The following is a 19,168-nucleotide window of genomic DNA, read 5'->3' as shown; positions in this document are numbered from 1 at the left end:
AAGACTGTAACAAGTGACTGGTTTTCACCTTAAAGGAATAGTTCACCCAGATATGAAATTTACTCCATAATTTACTCACCCTCATGCCATTCTAGGTGTTTATGACTTTTTTCTTAAGATTTGATCAGGGGCACAACTTTGGTCTGACAGGTGGGGGGACCAAGTGATGGGTAATAGTCAATTTTACATTTTAATATCGAATGCATTATGAAAATACAAATAATAATATAACAAAAACATAACTTTTCATTAACTTTGTTTGTCAAATGAATTTCACAATCTATTTAACAGTAAAATGTATTGTGTCCCTCTCACTTATTGAAACATACTCTTGCTTTTAATGCTTAATTTTTGAGTGCATAACTTTGCAAAAGAAATTCCCACTAGCTCCGCCCACTAGTATCTGATTGGAACAGAGAATGTGTAAGAACCACAATGATTCAAATAGTGACTTGTGCCACTGGATTTGATGCTGAGATACACGGAACCCATGTGCTGCCATTACACATATTGTTTTAGCATCCATAAATGGCCTCAATACGCTCAAAATATAATTTTACTCACAAATATATTACTTCGCTTTAGAAGACATTTTTAAACCCCTGGAGTCTGAATATTTGTGCTTGATGAACAACAAGCACATAATGGGCTACTCTCTAATGCCATTACCAAGCTGGAAAGAGGATATCTTATGTTGTGTCCGACTGAAAAAAGAAAGTCATCAAAATCATACTTGGAGAATGCTGACGCAAAAGCTCAAAATAAAAAGATATTTTCCCTGCTCCACTTAGAATGTGACTTAAGTACCAAAGCAACTCAAGCACGACATGGTCAAATTTTTTGATGAAAAACTGAGGCGATGGCTGAATCCCAAGATTTTCTCATAATCTGACCTTGATAAAACTTGACATTTATAACATCAGTTGCATAAGGGCACAAAATCAAGAGCCGAAAAAAAGTGCAGATGAGTAAGAGAGACGATGCCTCTTTGACATTAGGCCAGTGTTTTCACACAGTAAATGTTGGTTTTAGTGTCTTGTGATTGTATGATATGTATTTTTGTTTCCATGCCATCCATTTCTGTTTCATAGGAATGCAGAAAATGCTGGAATCACCAGGAGGGCATGGTCTGATTGCAGTCGTTGCAGACAAGTTGCCAGTCCTTCTGTAAAACCAACAAATGGAATTCTCTCAGTCTCCTTTGATAATCCTCATCTCTGCTCCCCCCACTGTCAAACATTTTCTCTAATGCTGAAGAGTAGTGGGGTGTCCTCAAAGCAAGTAGGGATCTACCATTGTCAGTCTGTGGGGGTGTTTTGATTGAGGGTGAGGTGTATGGTGGTGATTATTTGACGTCAAGGGGAGCTTGAGCAGAAGCAGGCGACAGCCTCTCAGTTTGTTTGCATAAGAAATATTGGTGTTTTGTCGTGGGAAAGCACGGCTGTGGATGTCTATAAAGCCATCTTGGATTAAGAATGGGGGCTGAGGTGGCAGATAATGTTTCTTTTGGTTAATATCCACTGTACATTCCTGACAATCCCAACGATGGAAACATAACATCCACTATAATGACCTCAGCCATAAAGCAGGCCTCAAAGGTTGCAGCTTTTCTTAATAAGCTTCATCTGTATAGGAGAATAGAAAAGACAGGGCGATATCCCAGAATCCTCCGGTGTGTGGCGAAAGATAAATGAGGAGCGTATATCTACGTGCTTGTATATATGCGTGTGCGTAAATTAGATGGAAAGAAAATGCACATCTGGTTCTAAACTGAAAACATAGCACATATGGAAGAGATCAGTTAGCTGTTGGCTGGCATGACGTCTCTTGCACAGGAGCATTTTGTGATGGAGGGGGGTACACATATCCTGAATGGCCTCTGTGCGTTGCCTGTGATGGTTTCTGAACCTGACTCAATTAGATGTGAATGGAATACTGGGACAGTATAGGAAATGATCAGTGTTCCCCTCCAGTAGTTCCCCATAGTAATCAGAACTGCTGACAAACCTGCAGAAGTGCATGAACTATTTTACATTATTTTTCCAGGGTCATATTATGTGAGAAATGCTTCTCACACTCACATTTCTTTAGTTCTATAATCATAGCCTACTGTACAGTATGTCAACTTTTCACTTCAATTGAAGATCATTTAATTTATACTGATACATTTTTAATCATCATCATAATGCTAACCCACATGTATGGATTCCCACAGCTCAACATAGATTTTAGAAAGATAGATGTGATGTTTCAGTTCATGCATGTTATATGTCTAATTTATCAAGTGATATTTTGTCAAGATACACACAACAACCAGTGTGACTGGAAATGATCAGGTGCCATTTATTTTGCTGTGTTTGTTTTGATCTTGCTAAATAAGTTAAAATCATCAGTTGTTTTCTTATACACGCATCTTTTCAGAAAATATTTATCAATCCACTGGAGTTGTTTGATTACAGCCCTCTTGAAAAAAAACAGCATAGGCTATGCTGGTTAGGTATGTTTTGAAGCATGGTAGCTGGTTTGAGCTGGTTTAAACTAGCCATGTGTTGGTCCGTAGCTGGTTTATAGGAACAGCACATAACCAGCTACAGACAAACACATGACCAGTTTAAACCATCTCAAACCAGCTACCATGCTTCAAAACATACCTAACTAGCATATGCTGTTTTTCAACAGGTAGTTGATTTACATTTATGTCTACTTCTATTATTTGTATATTGTAATAGGTGCTTCTTGGTTCATCAGGGAGGGTGCCACACTCAGCGGCCATGTTAACAAAGTCCTCTGTGCAGCTATTTTGAACAAAACAAAATTTATATTTTCTTCAGTGGCGCTAGACTGATATGTTTAAAATTACTTGTCAAAATAAAGCAACATCTTTATCATCAAAATTTCAACCTTATATAAACTGGACCATTAATTATTTTCCTTAAAACCTTTTACCCATATTTCATCTGGAAAGAAGGACTTCCATAGCTAGAGCGGCCATATTTAGTTCAGCTTTTTCCCTCATTCATAGTAACAGAACTGCTATTGTTAAAATATTTTATCTTTGATGGCATCAGCTAAAAAAGAAAGTCACATACTGTACATGTGCAATGATATGACAGTGTATAAATTGTTACACATTATAGATTTCAATTAAACAACTGAACACTCATTAAAGCCTTGTGATCTGTAACCATGGAACTCATATTCAAACGAGAAAAGTAATCTGAAAAAATCACAGGTGTGTGAGAGATTTTGGGGATTATTTCGCAACTGAGATAATGCGGAAGTGTTAACTGTCAGGGCACAGTGTAAGCGGTAATCATATACTAGCAGATGGGAGTGCTCATGCTTGACTAAACTGAGTATACTATCATCCGGCCTCACTATTACACCACATGCAACTACATGACATAATCATGATTATGATGGAAAAAGAAGGGAAGTATTGACCTCATTTCCACTTTAATGGTATTCAGATTATTATCTTACATTCGTGCTGATTTATCAGCACCATATTCGATGTTGCAATAATTCTGTATGTTCTAGGAAGGTACGTACTTAATTGAAATTTCCCACATACAGCCAGACAACATAATGTTATTATTTTAAGTGTATGTATGGAAATCATTAGCTTTAAAAGTACTAGTCAAATAATATTTGCCACACATCTATTTTATTAACAGTAGCTGTTTGGCTATAGTACATCTGTTGTTGTGTCTGGAGTGCTGATGCCATCCTATAAAAGACAATTATAATGGAAATGATCATAAATGAGAGGGTTTCTGCTGAGGTAATTTCCTGTCAATGTTTTGGCCCGCCTCTCTGAGGGTGGTCAGTGAGAATGTGGGCCTCAGCATGTGGGCCTGTCTGGATTGTCTGGGGCCCTGATGGATCAGCTCCCAAGGCAACTCCTCATTCATCACTTGGAGCACCAACTCAAACACAAACACACACACAGGAAAATTTTCTGTTGATGCTTAGAGGTCTGTGGTCTAATTTCTCTTGACATCTGAAATTGTCACTCATTTCGTCCAAATGTTTTTTTCTCAGTGAGTAAGAGCTCCACTGTCACATCTTTGACAAGCGTTTGTGTTTTGAAAAGCTGACGATGATGAATGTGAAATCAGTGGTAGGTGATACAGCATTGTGCCTAATATTCTTTCAAAGTCAATGATAAGTATTTGTGGCCATATCAGCTAAAAGGAAGGGAAAAGTTTGGAGACTATGTGATTCTGATGGATGCTGGCTGGATGGATTGACAGAGAAGGGAGGCGTGAGTTTGATTAATGATCGTCTATGGCACTTTCCCAGTTTTACCGGTGATTGGTGTAAAATCGTCAGGTCCTCTTCTTGTCCTTTATGTTAAACCTGATTTGATTGACAGATCATGGCGGTCTGATTGTATTGTTCTGCCTACTCACTATAGCAACCACATAGGCCCACAAGATGCTTTGGAGATCTCATATCTATAGCACCTTCATAACTAATGACAGATTCTGATGTTAGACAAACGCTCCCTGTCAAATGACAATGTGTGAAATGATCCAATGGGACATTCACACACTGTATTGTTATGGAGTTTTAAACTATCCATTCAATAAACATCTGTGGTGAGTATGTGATTCTGTCAAACAAGGCTCTCTGATTCTTAGAGACATGATATCATATCATCCTGTATTTCTGAACTACACCTATGCATTTTAATTTGTATTTGGCACAATTTAAACCAAAGATTATTCAATATGAAAATGATAACCACAGTGTTTTCAAACACCTTTGAGGCATTTCATGTGTTAATGTCTAACAGATGTATGTGCATATGTCCACGGGTGAGAGAGAGAGAGTGTCTGTCTAACTGGTTCTCACAGCAGTCTGCTTGCCAGGTCTTCATAATGTCCGTCATTTTCACCAGTTTGTCCATCTGTGGACTAAATGGATAACCAGGAAATGTATACATGCACAGACACACACACCATCCTGGTTCTGGAAAAGCTAATTTGGGAACACAATTTAGAGTGGAGAACACAAGGCCTTAGAACCTTCTGGATTTCATTATTTCTTAAAATATCAGAAACGCTTTCCTGAAAGAAACAATTTATTGGTGAACCAGATGCAACAAAATATCCCTTTACATTCTTTTCAAAATATTTAGCAAGATATTTCATGCTTGGTGTTGTATTTATCCATACCCAGTCCTCTGTCGGCCACATGTCAAGGTTTTGGATCATGTCTCATTTTGTTCAAGTCAGAAGCAAATGACCTCATTCTAACCCTCTCTCACTGGACCGAAAGGACCCCCTAACTCTACACCAGACACCCTTTTCACTGACTGATGGATGAATTGGGACTGGCATCCACCCCCGTACCCAGATGGGGGACGTTCTGTTTGAAGGATTGGGATGGGGGTTGGTGGAGCGAGCTGTACACGTGGGGTGAAACTGAACTGGATTTTCACTCATCCTAAACTCCCTCTTACCTGTCAATCATTTTGACAAATGAGAATTACATCATCACATTCTGATATGAGACGATAGGGAAAAAATCCACCCGGGTGCCGTTAATATCTGTTCATGCTGGTCGGCCAGCATTTTAAAAGTCAGAATTACGTAACAAAATGACTATGTGTGAATTTCACACAGGAGCGAAATGTGACCTGAACTGTCTTCAAAATAAGGACTCTGTTGAGTCAATCAGAAATTGAGCAGATAAATATCGTTTGGAAATACTTCAATCTATCAAGTTATTGTCTATAAAACCAGTGTTGATGAGAATACCCTTTCTACAGTCTGGGTTATTTTTCTGTCCATGAAGCACAAGATTTTCTGAATATTATCTTTAACACATCCATCCGCTTATCCTTTATTGCTTTCAGATGCTTTTTGATTGTGGTGTCCAATCTTAAACGAGATTTAATAACGTAGTAGATTTTGCCAGCTTTAGCAATGACCTGTGAAAGGATATCCCTTTTCATTTGCAACTTCTTGTTGGTTATGTAATCTGTTTTCTGTCCAGGTTTTTTGTATGTTCAAGCATGGATTAGATAATCAAGGAGACACTCTGCAATGGCTAAGCATGAGCTGGAGAGATTGTGAAAACGAAAAGTGTAAGGGAGGTAAATCTGGAAACCAAATGTTGTTTTGGTATTGTTGTGCTTGTTAAGAGGTGAAATTACAAACATAAGAAAGCAAGACTGAGGTCAGCGATGGGAGTCGGTTGGTCTGGCCGAGAACGAGAGACATTCAACTCGAGGCTTAAAAAAGAGGAAATAAATTGTGAGGATGCCTTGTAGCAGGGCCGGGTCTGGGGGTGGATTTCCACCTGGATTTTTCTTAGCCCCCTCCAAAAATATCGTAACGTATTGTTGATGCATTAATTACATCAAGACCACTTACATGTTTGTGTCAAAAGCCTGTGGAATATGTTATTCCTCATGTCATTACCACTCTAAAACTCTTTATTCAGGTAGTGTATCGATATCTTTACAACTGTATTACATCCACTGTAATACAAAAAAATATGACTAAAACATGTGTATTTATTCATTAAGCAGATGCTTTTATCCAAGTGACAACAGCCTTTTTTCTTTTATCAAACTATGTGAGATCAAATGGATTTGAATTGCACCAAATTATAGTTTTTTGCTGCTTGTCTGAACAAATGCTACGTAGCTGCAAACTGATGTCAGTGTGAGTAAGCCAATGAACTGCCACAAAGAAAATTCCACTCAGACAGAGAATGGGTCACAAACACTTTGTCAAAAACAGGCCTGAACGGTTATGCTAGCTCACCAGGTGTCTTCTTTCTAGGTTCAGCTGTTGTGTCAGACATTTTTAGCTCATATTTATAGGATTTAAACGAAATACTCCAGACACAGTGAAAAAACATACTCCATATTTCTTACAAGGCAAAAATTCTTAATCTGATCTGACTGCAACTTCAATTTAACAGCAAGCTTGTTCTATTCTTCACATTTGTGGCGTAGAGGTGAAACCTTTTACTATAGACAAAGATCCTCAGGTGACACAGAGATGTATAAGTGCTTTTTGATGTTTGCTGAGTCACTAAGAGAGTGTATAATCAGCATCAACTCATTTTAAGGGACTCATCCCCTAGGGATGATTCTTCCCTGTCTCGTACTGGTAGCTGATAGATCTCCCTGAGGCTACCAAGCTGTGGTGTATGAAATCATAAGGAGTTACTCCTGCCCTCCCCCACAAAAAACACACATGCGTCCTCAACCACATGAAGTTCACGGTGCGTCAGGTGGTAAAAGAGAGTATTTGAAATTGTGCTTGTGAGAGAAAGACTGACAGAAAGATAGGAAGAGATAAAAAGTGACGAATTGCTACATCTGTTGGCTGTGTAGTGCATGCCTCTGTTAATCTCTAGTGATATATGTACCGTCAAGACATAAAGCCTAGCAACTTGTGTGGTACGTGTGTGTACATATGTTTTATGTACTGAGTAAGTCACATTTTCACAGAGGTCTGTCCTTATGTTTCTGTCGATCAGTGGAAACAAAACTCACAATAGAAGAAACGCCCCAAAAGCCCCTCAGAAAAACTTTAGCCTACATCTCATTCTGACTTCTAACACATGTGTCTCTAACCTACACAAATGTACACATGAAGAATTGGAAGACTACAGAGTGTTCGCTCTGAGGATTCTGGATAAATGTTTGTATCTACTGGGGCTGCAGTTATTCAGTGGCCTCACCAGCTGTGCAAGCAACTGACTCTGTGCAAATGGAGGTCAGGAAGTGATAACCCTCATACAGATGAATTATGTTTGTGTACATGTGTTTTCCTGTGTGTGTAGGCCTATTTGTATTACTGATTGTCAGATGTCTTTGTGGTTGTTTGCCTCCTGAACTGTGAAACTCCTTAACATTTGTTTCTGTCATACAGCTGTTGGTGGTGTTCAACTAGGAGCATTTTCTCTGAAGAAGCAAACTAGAAAGAACAAATTAATAAAAAATGATGATAATTAATACTATTATTGTGAGTAAAAATCAAATAAGAAGCAAGGTGCAAATTTGTGTCTGTAACCAGTCAGAATAAAGCATTGACTATTTATATCATCCAAACAAAGAATGTCATTTAAAAAAACACAGCTTTTGGGGGTCTTGTTTTTAATAGAGTATTATTTTTAATAGTATTATTTGCATACAAGCAACATATTAATATTAATACATATATTTTATACGAGTAATTTAAGTAAAAAAGTGTGTTTAAATGAAAATATTACATTCTTTGCTTCATTCCATTATATTCCACTGTGTTTAGCAAATGCGCCTGAACGCGAAGCTGTGTATCCAATAAAACACTTATGTCTTTCATCCAGATTGAATGTGTTATGGTTTAGCTTTGACTCTGTTTTAGTTATGGGTGCTGCCACACATTTAGCAATAACACAGTCATGTGTATCAGATGGAGGCCTTGCATCTGCCCCAAAAGGCCATAAAAAACCCACACTCGTCATGGTAAAAGCCTCTAGTCCAAACAACTCTCCTCCCATACTGAATCTCCACACCTTTCCATGTCACCTCAGCAGAGCCTGGTAAACCTTTCTTGGTTCATTATCTTTCAGGAAAGCTCAGGTCATCACATCTTTGTTGCTACATTTAGCACCTCTATATTTTCTTAAAAGAGCAGACGTGTGCAGAAAAAACTTTTTTTATTCAGACTTCCAAACTCTGAACTCGAAGCCAGACACATACAGATCGTTTTTTAAGGCTTCTATGTCTCAGACTTTAAAACTGGCCTCTCAATGTAAACTCCTTCCACCCTCTGAACTGGGTTCAGTTACAGAGGAGGTACGGACTGTGTGCTGTGTGTATTTACCCTGGTTAAAGATGTTATTTCTACCACATGAGCCGACGCTGGGAGAGCCTGCGTTTAAATGTAATCATACTTAGTGAACTGATCATAGGCGTTCTACCGTAACGGGATATGTGTGTAGCGGGGTAAAGATGGTCACTGCTCCGGAGGAGTTGAATGGGAAGATATGGTGGAGGGCCGAAATTTATTTATATAGAGATATGAGATGGAGGTGTTGTCCATGTCACATGCGTGATGTCTCGCCCCACATATCATCTGCTTCGCTAAAACCATGTGTTTGTGGCCGAGCTCTACAGTTGGGTTAGTCTGGAATCATTTGAACCCTTCAAAATATCATTGATTACCGTGAAGGGTATTTTGTATGTATTTATGCACTGACAAAGCTTGACACAGTCAGATGAAGTAATACCACATGACACTGCTTTGCTTTTGGTCTGACGTGTATGTCAAATGCACTGCTTGGGTGCTTTTTTAGTTAACACAAGGCTTATTCATTTTGTTGTATTTCTCTGAGCTGTGGTGGTGAAATGCCAAATACTGTAGATAAAACGAACTGTGCTTTAACCTTGAAACCGCTTCCTTTTCAGGATTCTTCTGAATAATGAGCCTTTGATAAGGTGGCAGAGGAAGTGAATGCAATATAAAAAACTGTAAAATATATCCCCAAACTATGTTGCTGTTTTTAAAAGAAAAGTTTATCCTTGAACAAAGGAACAAGCCATCAATAAATAAAATATAAATACATAATAAAATAAAAACTTTTTCTATTTATGTGAATCTTTAATGTGACAAAGTAACATAATTTATTTGTTGTTTCCTAGTCCTCTTGTAATGTTGATAACTATTAAATGTTAATGAAAAAACAGAGCACCATGTCAGGTTTTTTTAATTAAAACAGGTTTAACATACCTAATGGAGAATGATATTTGGGTAGTTGACAAGTAACTAAAATAAATGTGTCCTATATAGTGTGACAGCAAAATTTGAGAAAAAACCTAACAATGAATCGTATGCTATTTTGTATCATAAATATTTAAAAATGTATATAAAATGATGTATTATTATTAACTGTTTGTTTGCAACATTTTTGCTATGTTAGGGTGGTTTAGGGTTATGACACATGTATGGTTTTGGTCAACTACAGTAAAACAGAGGAAAATACAGTTTCCTAGAGAGTTTACAGATTTGATTACTCAAGAACAGATGAACTTTATAAAAATCAGCAGTTAAAAGATTTTTCGAAAATTCCCCTTTTGTGTTCCATGGAAAACATAACACAGAGTACAAGGGAAAATACAAGTAACAACAAAACACAATTGAACTTTTATTTTTAAACAAAATATTCCTTTAATACTTAACACAAATAAAATATTTCAGGTTATATAGACCTGCATGCTCACTTTACAAAGGTTGTATCACATAACTTTTTCTTGCAATCATTCATGAAATACTTCAAAATGCATACTCCTTGTCATTCAGTATTGTTACAATAATAAATCGTAGGCTGTGACCCCGTTCATTTATTCAATTCAGAGGTCCAGGGGAGTCACGCCACACCAAACTGAACTGTGAACTTGTAACTTCCTGTGCTGTAGGCGTCTGTTGCTAGGAAACAAGTGGCCCACTCTGTCAATTTCAGCTGGGGTGAAATGCAAGGGTTTTTCTTCAGTTTTTTTCTATGAGGTTTGGCTGGCCATCTTTTATTGATGTACAGTTTCCTTTGAGTAGGAATGAGACTTTCTGTGGGCCAGGACACTTTCAAAAGAGAGGAAATGGGGGTGTGTTCAGAGGTCAAATGGTCCCTTTTGTGGGGCTCCTGGGGGACAATGACAGTGGGGTGATGCTATGTTGGGGCGAAGGGGTGAGATCCTCCGGGACAGACAGGGATATAACAGGTTCGGGGAGGGGAGATGCTGTATGTTGCCAGAGTCAATGCAAAATGTAAAGTTAAATTTAAATAAAGGATAAAGGAAAAGACAGATGAATCAAAGAGTAGGCTTGTGAGGATCATAAAACTTTAACTGCACTTCTTACTGTAAAAAGCAGCATAAGCAAACATGTTCACCCTAGGGGGTTGGGGGAATTTGAATAAGCAAATCCTCCCGATGTTCTTAATAAGTTAGATGCAGATGCAACAGAGTAGACTGGCTTTTTATGGCAATGGAAACGAGACCACAAAATAATTAGGTTTACCATGTTAATAGATTTTTTTTGTACATTGTAATTTAGTGGGTGTTTGATGAAACGATGCAGTGAATCACATGTTGTTCTATCGTAAAACAAAGTTAGCTTAATTAAATTCTCTACTTTCTCACAGACAATATACATATGATACCGATTTCTGCTGTGGTCATATGTAGGTATGTATGTTTTTAATACGGATAGTGCTCCAGAATCTTCAAGCTTGCTTTGTTAGTAAAATGGGAAGCTGCCAGATTCTTCTTTTTTCACCCTTATTTTGTGTTGTTATTTTGCATTTGAAAGGACCACCCATTGGGCTCAGAGGACATAGATTCCCTGCACACAGTCTCTTCGGAATATTAATGGGCTTCTCCTGGGAAAACTGCCCACAGAATGGGCCACTCCATTGCTGTCTCTGTTTCCGCTCAGCTGTCCTCAGGGTACATGAGGATGTGCACTCCCTCTCTCAATCCAGCCTGAAGAAATCTCAAGTACACCTCAAAGCTTTTGTAATGATGTTTAAGAACTCTTGAAGCTGAATGTTTCTCCGTTTCTTTCAGAATGTCAATAAAATATATTACTTATTTTATTTGGTCATAAAAACAGAGCAGATACATTTATTATGTCAAATTCCTTGGTCTCAGCTTTAGAATATTAATTAATTATAAGACAAATTGATTCAAATCACATCGGGGATAAAGGAACAGCTGTTTTATGCAGTGTGAAAGGTAACAATGATGCTGATGACTATTGGTTTTCATCACCAGGTATGCATATTTTCCACTCAATTGCTGAACCAAAGGCTGCCCAGTATGCGAGACATTTTATCTGTAGGCTCCCAAGTTTCTACATTATGAGAGTGACCATCCTAATGGCTTCTACAGATGGCAGAAGTCATGCTATTTTGCTTCAGTCCTTTTTACTTTTATTTATATTTCAGTTTTTCTGTCATTTACCAAAGTCAAATTCATCAGTTCCCTAGGATCTCAGCGTTGTATTTTCCGGATTTTAAAAGAATAATAATCAATAATAATCAAACCTTTTCTAGGCTACCTAGTTAGCATATTAATAGGATATTTTCTCAGCAGACAGTATACAATTCATTTTCCTAATATACTGTATTCGTCAATTAAATGCACCATTGTTGTTTGTTAACTATGTTTAATTTAAAAGAATGAATAATTAAAATACATTAATTGTATTTTAATTTATAGAGTAATGCAAAATAAAACACGGTTTCAATGAACTGTCTGTTTTATTTAAGGTGTCTTATGCAGTAAATGTTCCATCAGACTTCTCTCTTCAATCTAGAGCGAATTTAGTTAATAAATCAGTTCTCATCTGTTTCAGGACATTAAGTGCTGTAATAAGTACCTGTCTGTTTTCCCCATCCATGACCCTAGGACTACACTTCCCATCATCCTTCACGCTCCCTCACCTGTCCCTCTTCTCCAATCACACAAACATGACACCCATCATGCGCATCACCGGACTCTATATATGCTCACTCTATTCTACCCATCATTGACTAGTCTCTGTTGTACTAAACAGTGTTAATGTCTATGTTAACCTAATAATAATTCATTACATTTATATAGTGCTTTTTTGGGTCCTCAAGGCGCTTTACATGGAAGGGGGAATCTCTTCAACCACTACTAATGTGGTCGTCTGGCTGTCTCCAGTCTCCTCGACAAGGTCAAGACGACACCCGCCATCTACAAGCCTGACTCCTGGACCAAGGCAGCCGTCTTCACCGTGCCTGACCCCAGCTTTCCCGGCTCAACTGTCACGGTCACAGGGGCCGTCCGAACCACCGTTACCTCCCTGATCCCCTGAACTGCCGGCACCTTTCTGAGCTCATTGGAACTCCATGGCCGCCCTTATTCCCTGTGCCAGGAGCACTGTGGAGGTTTCCTGTCCCCCCCTTCATGGTTGTTCCCTCTGAGGCGTGAGGACGCCTTCCAGGAGGGGGGAGTACAGTCAGTTTCCTGTCTGTTTTCCCCATCCTTGACCCTAGGACTATACTTCCCATTATCCGTCACGCACCCTCACCTGTCCCTCGCCTCCAATCGTCCACACCTGACAGACATCATGCTTATCACCGGACTCTATATATACTCAATCTGTTCTCCCCATCATTGTCTTGTCTCTGCCGTACTACCCAGTGTTAATGTCTGTGTTAAACCTATGCTTATAGTATTTCGCCATTACATGTCTCTTGTTTAAATATATATATATATATTAAATATATTGTGTCTGGAACCTACCTCGTTAGTGGTCTTTGGCGTACTGTAACATTAACACAGCGTCAAACTTTTAATATATGTAAATGTATAAAGTCTCAACAATATAAAAATTAACAACATAAAATAACCTGACTAGAAGTATTTAAAGTTTAGTAGATGCATTAACAGAGGTAGATTTACACATCTAATAAGTAAACCCATTAATATAGTCTGGGTTGTGAAGATCTTTTTGATGAACAGGGTATTTATGTCATATAATATTTGCATATTGACATTTGCCTTATTTGGCGATACCTTTAAAAAGAAAACATTGTAGAATTTGATCAGACACATCACCTTCCATATCAAGAAAAACGGGAAATGGAGAATTTGGACAAGACTTTTCAGTTCCCTTTAAAAGGTGATTTTTATTTATTTTGTTTTAATCTATTTATTTTGCTAATACATTTTTATTGTTAGCAGAATAGCAAGCATTTAATATTTGCACTGATTTTTTGCATGTGAGCAGGTCTGTGACCCATATGGTCACAACCCACCAGTTGAAGTAAATAATGATACAGTTTGCACCTATTTAAAATAGAAATGTCTCATCTCATATCCTGGACAAATGTTAGTTTTGTGGCCATATATGCATATGGTTAAATAAATAACTGCTACTTATATTGAAACAGCTGTGACCAATACACCTTTAACCTTCCACTGGATTGCCATTTTATTACTGTGGGCTGCTGCCATCCCCAAACTCATTAACATGTTTATTAATATTATTGCATACTTACAAAGTAATAATAATAAAGTGATAACTGTGAATATATACCTTTTTATCGACTAAATCATGCTATTGGTCTCTGCAATCAAGAAAAGTAAAACATCATTTTAAAGTAAAAATAACATCATTTGTAAATATTTGTGAAACATAATGATAATTGTAATGATGGTGATTCAATGCTGCAGTGCAAAATTAAAAGTGGACGCCTGTTTTTGTTTTTGTAATTAGGAACTGGTAACAACAATACATTTTTTATATGAAAATTATTCATCTTTTGGCATGATAAACTTGTGTCAATATTTCCCTTCACTAACTGTTATGAGAAACGAAGAAAAAAAGAACTGAAGAAAACATTATTGAAGATGGCTCCATCGACCAGTCAAAGGCAAACTAAATGCTGTTTTTCTCTCCTTTCTACACCAACAATACAAGACTTTTAACGTGATTTAACGCTGTATCATTTTTAAGGAGAGAGGGCCATGCTTATGTAAGAAGCAGCTAAAGTCTGTCATTACTTGAGAAATTCCACCCCTATAGCTAAATGTATAGAATTGGACAGAGATTCACTATTAAAGATTTTGAACACAATAAAAGTCTTAGGTCTCTGTTTTAAGTTTTATTCTTGCTTTTATTGCAAATATAATACAAAAGACGAGCTTCTTCAAAGGCAGTAAAATGTTAAACTTTTTAAAGACAAAAAACAAGAATTTGTTCAGTTTTTGTAAAAAAGCCGATATCAAAGATATCAGTACTGAGATTACTGACATGGAGTAAAGCACACATTTAAGAGGGAAAAATCAATAAGCAAAGAACTACAAACTAAAAAAAAACTACAATTTTGAAAAGAGCATCGTCAAACTTTCAAATAGAAAGACTACTCTTCCAGTTTAATCAGCCTTTTTTTTAATTGCAACAGTACGTTTGTGCATAATTACACAACTGGTTAGAAATAAGGACAAATAAACATTTAAAATAGAAAAATCTACATACGATAAATAAACACGATGAATACAGAATTTAAATCTAAATGGCCTGTTGGATTATACGTCACCATATTCAGAGGCAAAATAACAATTATTTTTGTATAAAGTATTAAAGAATAAAATGCAAATAATTTCTTTGAAATAAAATTAATACTAATAAATAAATTAAAGGGGTTAAGATGGGATACAAAACGGAAGGCTGGAATGGCACTGTAAAATGACACTGGCCTGACTGCAGGCAGCTAATGACAACCAGAGGTCATAGGGCACTTCCTGGAGCTGTGACACATGCTGTTAGACACTCACTAAATTCACAGCTGCAGCTGCCACGTCGATATTCCCGCTTTAAATCTAACGCCCATTCACTTCCAACATTTGACAGGCACTGATTTAAGGGGGAAAAAAGACAAGCATACAACTTTACACGAGCTGCTAATACCTTTTAAAAAGCAACAGGTTCTATGAGCAGGGATGGTATTTTAAAGGAACATAAATAAAGGGAACAAAATCATATTAGAATATAAAATGCACTGCATGAGGACTAGAAAGAACAGAGGGTAAGACACTGTTATTGTTAATGAAAAACGCTGTGAGAAAATCAAGGCTGTACTACTGAGAGTGGTTTAGTAAAAATAGACTTTTCTACAAGAAACACAGAAGGCCTCTCATGACCGCCAGAAATAAAAAATAACATGTTAAGTAAACATACACAGTACATATTAATGTATCAATAATCAATAAAGTCCTCACAGAGGATTAATTTCTCAGAAATGTTTATCTTTTCTTACAATCAAGGCTAAAAATATATACTCTAATCACGATTCCGGCGATTAAAAAAGGCACGTTGGGAGCCGTTTTAAGCTAAATTCTTTATGTTTTTGAAGTCCAGCTTTCTTTCTTTCTCAACATTTTATCTTCTCTGTGGAAAATTCAAGTGTGTGTTTGAATTGAGTGGAATGATGACGTATGTATAATGAGTCTTTCTACTTTACAAGCCCATACAGTCTTCTCATACAGTTATCTTGGTTTGATGGTGGATGTTTGCATCTGCTTGTGAAGGAATGTATGTAGATTTCCTCAGGGTCTTGAGAGTTGCGTGTAGACAGGCTGCTGGTCCCAATGCTGGGGACTGTGATTTGATGGTGGGATTGAGGGCACACCTGTAGAGTCAGCGATGGGGGTATACATAGGCCTCTGGCTGGAGCTCATGTAGCTGAAGGTGGAATAGAGGCCAGAGCTCTGACCCCCTGCATGGCTGTAATAGGAGGTGGCGCCACCCTGGTGGTCAGAGTAGTCATACTGAGCACGGGTAATGGACGGGAACGAAGTGCTGTAGTGCTGAAGGTGCTGGACGTTGAAGGAGCCGTAGCTGACATGCTGTGGGGAACCCTGCTGATCACTGTAGTGGCTGGGGCTCAGCTGTTCTGTCTTGATGTGCGTTGTTCTCGGCTGGTCCTGTTCCCTGGAGCTGCCAGTCCCTAGTGGGGTCAGATTGTGTTGCTGCCCATTTTGGGGGCTCAAGCTCTGGCTCTTCCCCATCCAGCTGTGACCTCCGTTGCCCCCTGCTGCTTGATTGACAGGGGCACCGATGCTGTAGCCACCCGGGTAAGATGTATTGGTGACTGTCACGCCTGCGTGCCCATTTGGTGGCAGGTACTGGTCAAACTCATTGACATCAAATGTCTCGATGTGTGAGATGACATCGCTGCTCAGTTCTCCAATGTCCACATCACGGAAGTCAATATTGAGCTGCCGTCCTGTGCCTTCCTGGAGCGTTCGGGCTTCACGCTTCAGATCCACTTTGCCTGGCTGCACATCAGTTTTAGGGGTGGTGGGGGGAGTGGGTGGCCCTTGAGACTGACCTGTTTTGAGGCAGTGGAGGATGGCAAGGGGAGGGGAGGGAAGGGGGGAGAGAGTTAACCACTGCACACACATGACGCAACAGGGAGAGTGGAAGGAAAAAAATTACATGGCCCACAGCTAAGACTTAAGAATCAGGAGCTGCCAAGTCTATTACTGCCAGTAATCTAATTTATCAATACATTCTGATAACTACACAGTGTCAGTAATAGCAAGGTAATATTATCTCACATATGCAAATATTTAAGTTTACTATACAAACAATATTTAAGTTCTTTAGTTCAGATTTGTATAAGTTCAGTGCCCACCTGAGAGCTCACTGGGTGAATGCACCTCTCCCATGCTGGAGGCGGGTGAGTCTGCTTGCTGAAGCGCTTTGAAGATCGCGTTTGGGGAAATATGCGTCTGCTCGGTACCGTCCTCGGACTCATTCTGCCCGTTCTTGACAGACTTCCTCCGTCGGGGCTGATATTTGTAATCGGGGTGATCTTTCTTGTGCTGAACCCTGAGGCGCTCAGCCTCTTCCACGAAAGGGCGCTTTTCACCTTCGTTTAGTAATCTGCCCGACAGAAGCAAAAGACACGTCTAAACAACGGAATCTTGAAACTTCATACTACCACACTAATTTACTAGACTATAGGTAATACTCTTTATACTGTTGATGAAAAATGTATTTATGCTGACACATTAATTCGCTTTCTGCTAGTTGCTCAATGCCAAAAAATGTATACAACAAATATAGTCGACACATTTGATTTACTTAATATTAAAAACTGATCATGAAAAAAATCAATAGCATACAAGAAACATTTACCTCCAAAGTTTGCCAAGAGTTTTGCTGAGTTCCGCGTTGTGGAGGTGCGGGTATTGATCAGCCAGTTTTCTTCGCGCAGCCTGTGCCCAAACCATAAACGCGTTCATCGGTCTTTTCACGTGCGGTTTGTTTTTACTCGAACCATTCACTCTCACCGGCATAGGCACGAGGGTCCAATCGTAGCCCTTCAGCACTTGAGAAACCGCCTCGCGGATGCAAATCGGAAACTTGTCCTCTTCATCCTTCTTGAACTCGCCAAGTGGCCCGTCCGGAGCCATGAGGTTGTTTTCAGCCGGACGGGTGTTCTCTGTGTCGGAGCCCGAACCGGACGGGCACGGAGACCCCGCCGAGTCCTCGGACATGCTCGGACTGGGGGCATCAGACAGACACTTCTCTTGATCATCTGTCATCTTCGGGTAGGGATCTAGTAGATTCATGCGAAGTCTGTTGATTGACAATCTCAGAGAACTTTGTTAACTCTTGCGATTCAGCCTTCGCAGGCTTGAGAGTGTATATCGCAGTCCCAACTGAAAGTTTCTTCTTCAAAAACACTTTCTTTTGTTGCTCAAACTTTTAATTCCTCCGTATCTCTGAGATCCACTGAATCCACTTCACTCTTTAACTTTCAAATAGCATCAGAGTGTTTTTTATGTGCTGCTGCGGTGCGCAAAACCAAAGCGCTCCTTTTCACTCCCGTGCAGTATTTCCAAGAGAGGGACGAACTTTGATTTGTCAAACAAGCGCGCACGGGCTTTTAAGCGAACGCGCCGTGACGAAAAGGAAAACCATGCCCACCCCCTCTCACTCTCAATAATAATCACTCCAAATTTTACGTTTTTATTTAAGACAAGCGAAATGTATGTTTTAACTTGTATAATAAATCTGTTAACTTCATATACGAGTTTATTAAAAGAAGAGAAGTTTTTCATATGACAACTTTAAACTTGGTAGCCTAATGTACGATTGCTCAAACCTTTCAGTAGTTTAAATACAAACCTAATTCCTTATGATTCCATTCAATATATTATGTTATACAAACAAAAAAAAAAATACAAAAAAGTGAGTTAAACAATGGAGCGGTCAGTGTTATTCAGTTTCACAGTCTGTGACCCAGCAGCCAGTGTCAACGATTTCAACCCTCACTAATCAGATTTTTCCAAACATTTTGAGAATTTATAAATATTGTATTTATTTTTGAAGTCTATGATCTGCTTGTCAGGAAGCCGAGAGATGTGCCGGTGTCCGGCAGTTCGGTTGGTGTTGACATGGAAACTGGGCGATAGGGGGAGACAGCGTTCTGTGTTCAGTTCCTTACAGCCCACAGACCTTGCGATGGAGAACTGTTGAGAATGTAGACTTGCAGTCTTGGTCTGTGTATAATAATTTTCTGCCAAATCCCGGCCATGAAATATTGATTAGAAACAGCTAATGGCTGTGTAGTTTCTGTCACTCAACAGTTATATATTTAATTAATGGCGCCA

General features: G+C 38.7%; 1 protein-coding gene across 1 annotated transcript; it reads right to left on the bottom strand.

Moving 5' to 3' along the window:
- Window positions 1-14,631: 14,631 nt before the first annotated feature.
- sox9a (SRY-box transcription factor 9a) lies at window positions 14,632-18,428 on the bottom strand. Its single transcript, XM_056770573.1, has 3 exons — window positions 17,688-18,428; window positions 17,182-17,432; window positions 14,632-16,875 (listed from the first exon to the last, which is right to left on the bottom strand). Exons 1-3 carry the CDS (start codon window positions 18,122-18,124, stop codon window positions 16,091-16,093), a joined length of 1,473 nt encoding a protein of 490 aa, XP_056626551.1. The 5' UTR covers window positions 18,125-18,428; the 3' UTR covers window positions 14,632-16,090.
- Between the last annotated feature and the right edge of the window lie 740 nt (window positions 18,429-19,168).

The sequence above is a fragment of the Triplophysa dalaica genome, chromosome 17 (genome assembly GCF_015846415.1).
Source record: "Triplophysa dalaica isolate WHDGS20190420 chromosome 17, ASM1584641v1, whole genome shotgun sequence".
NCBI classification, from domain to species: Eukaryota; Metazoa; Chordata; class Actinopteri; order Cypriniformes; family Nemacheilidae; genus Triplophysa; species Triplophysa dalaica.
Note: the sequence above shows the minus strand (reverse complement) of the source record. Positions and strands in the feature narration are given on the sequence as shown.

Bases quoted from the DNA above. Each gene is read 5' to 3' on its own strand.
- sox9a (XM_056770573.1), bottom strand. From the start codon at position 18,124: ATGAATCTACTAGATCCCTACCCGAAGATGACAGATGATCAAGAGAAG. The intron at 17,433-17,687 runs GTAAATGTTTCT...TCTGTCGGGCAG, and splicing joins ACTCTTGGCAAACTTTGGAG to ATTACTAAACGAAGGTGAAA. The intron at 16,876-17,181 runs GTGGGCACTGAA...GCCTCAAAACAG, and splicing joins TTCACCCAGTGAGCTCTCAG to GTCAGTCTCAAGGGCCACCC.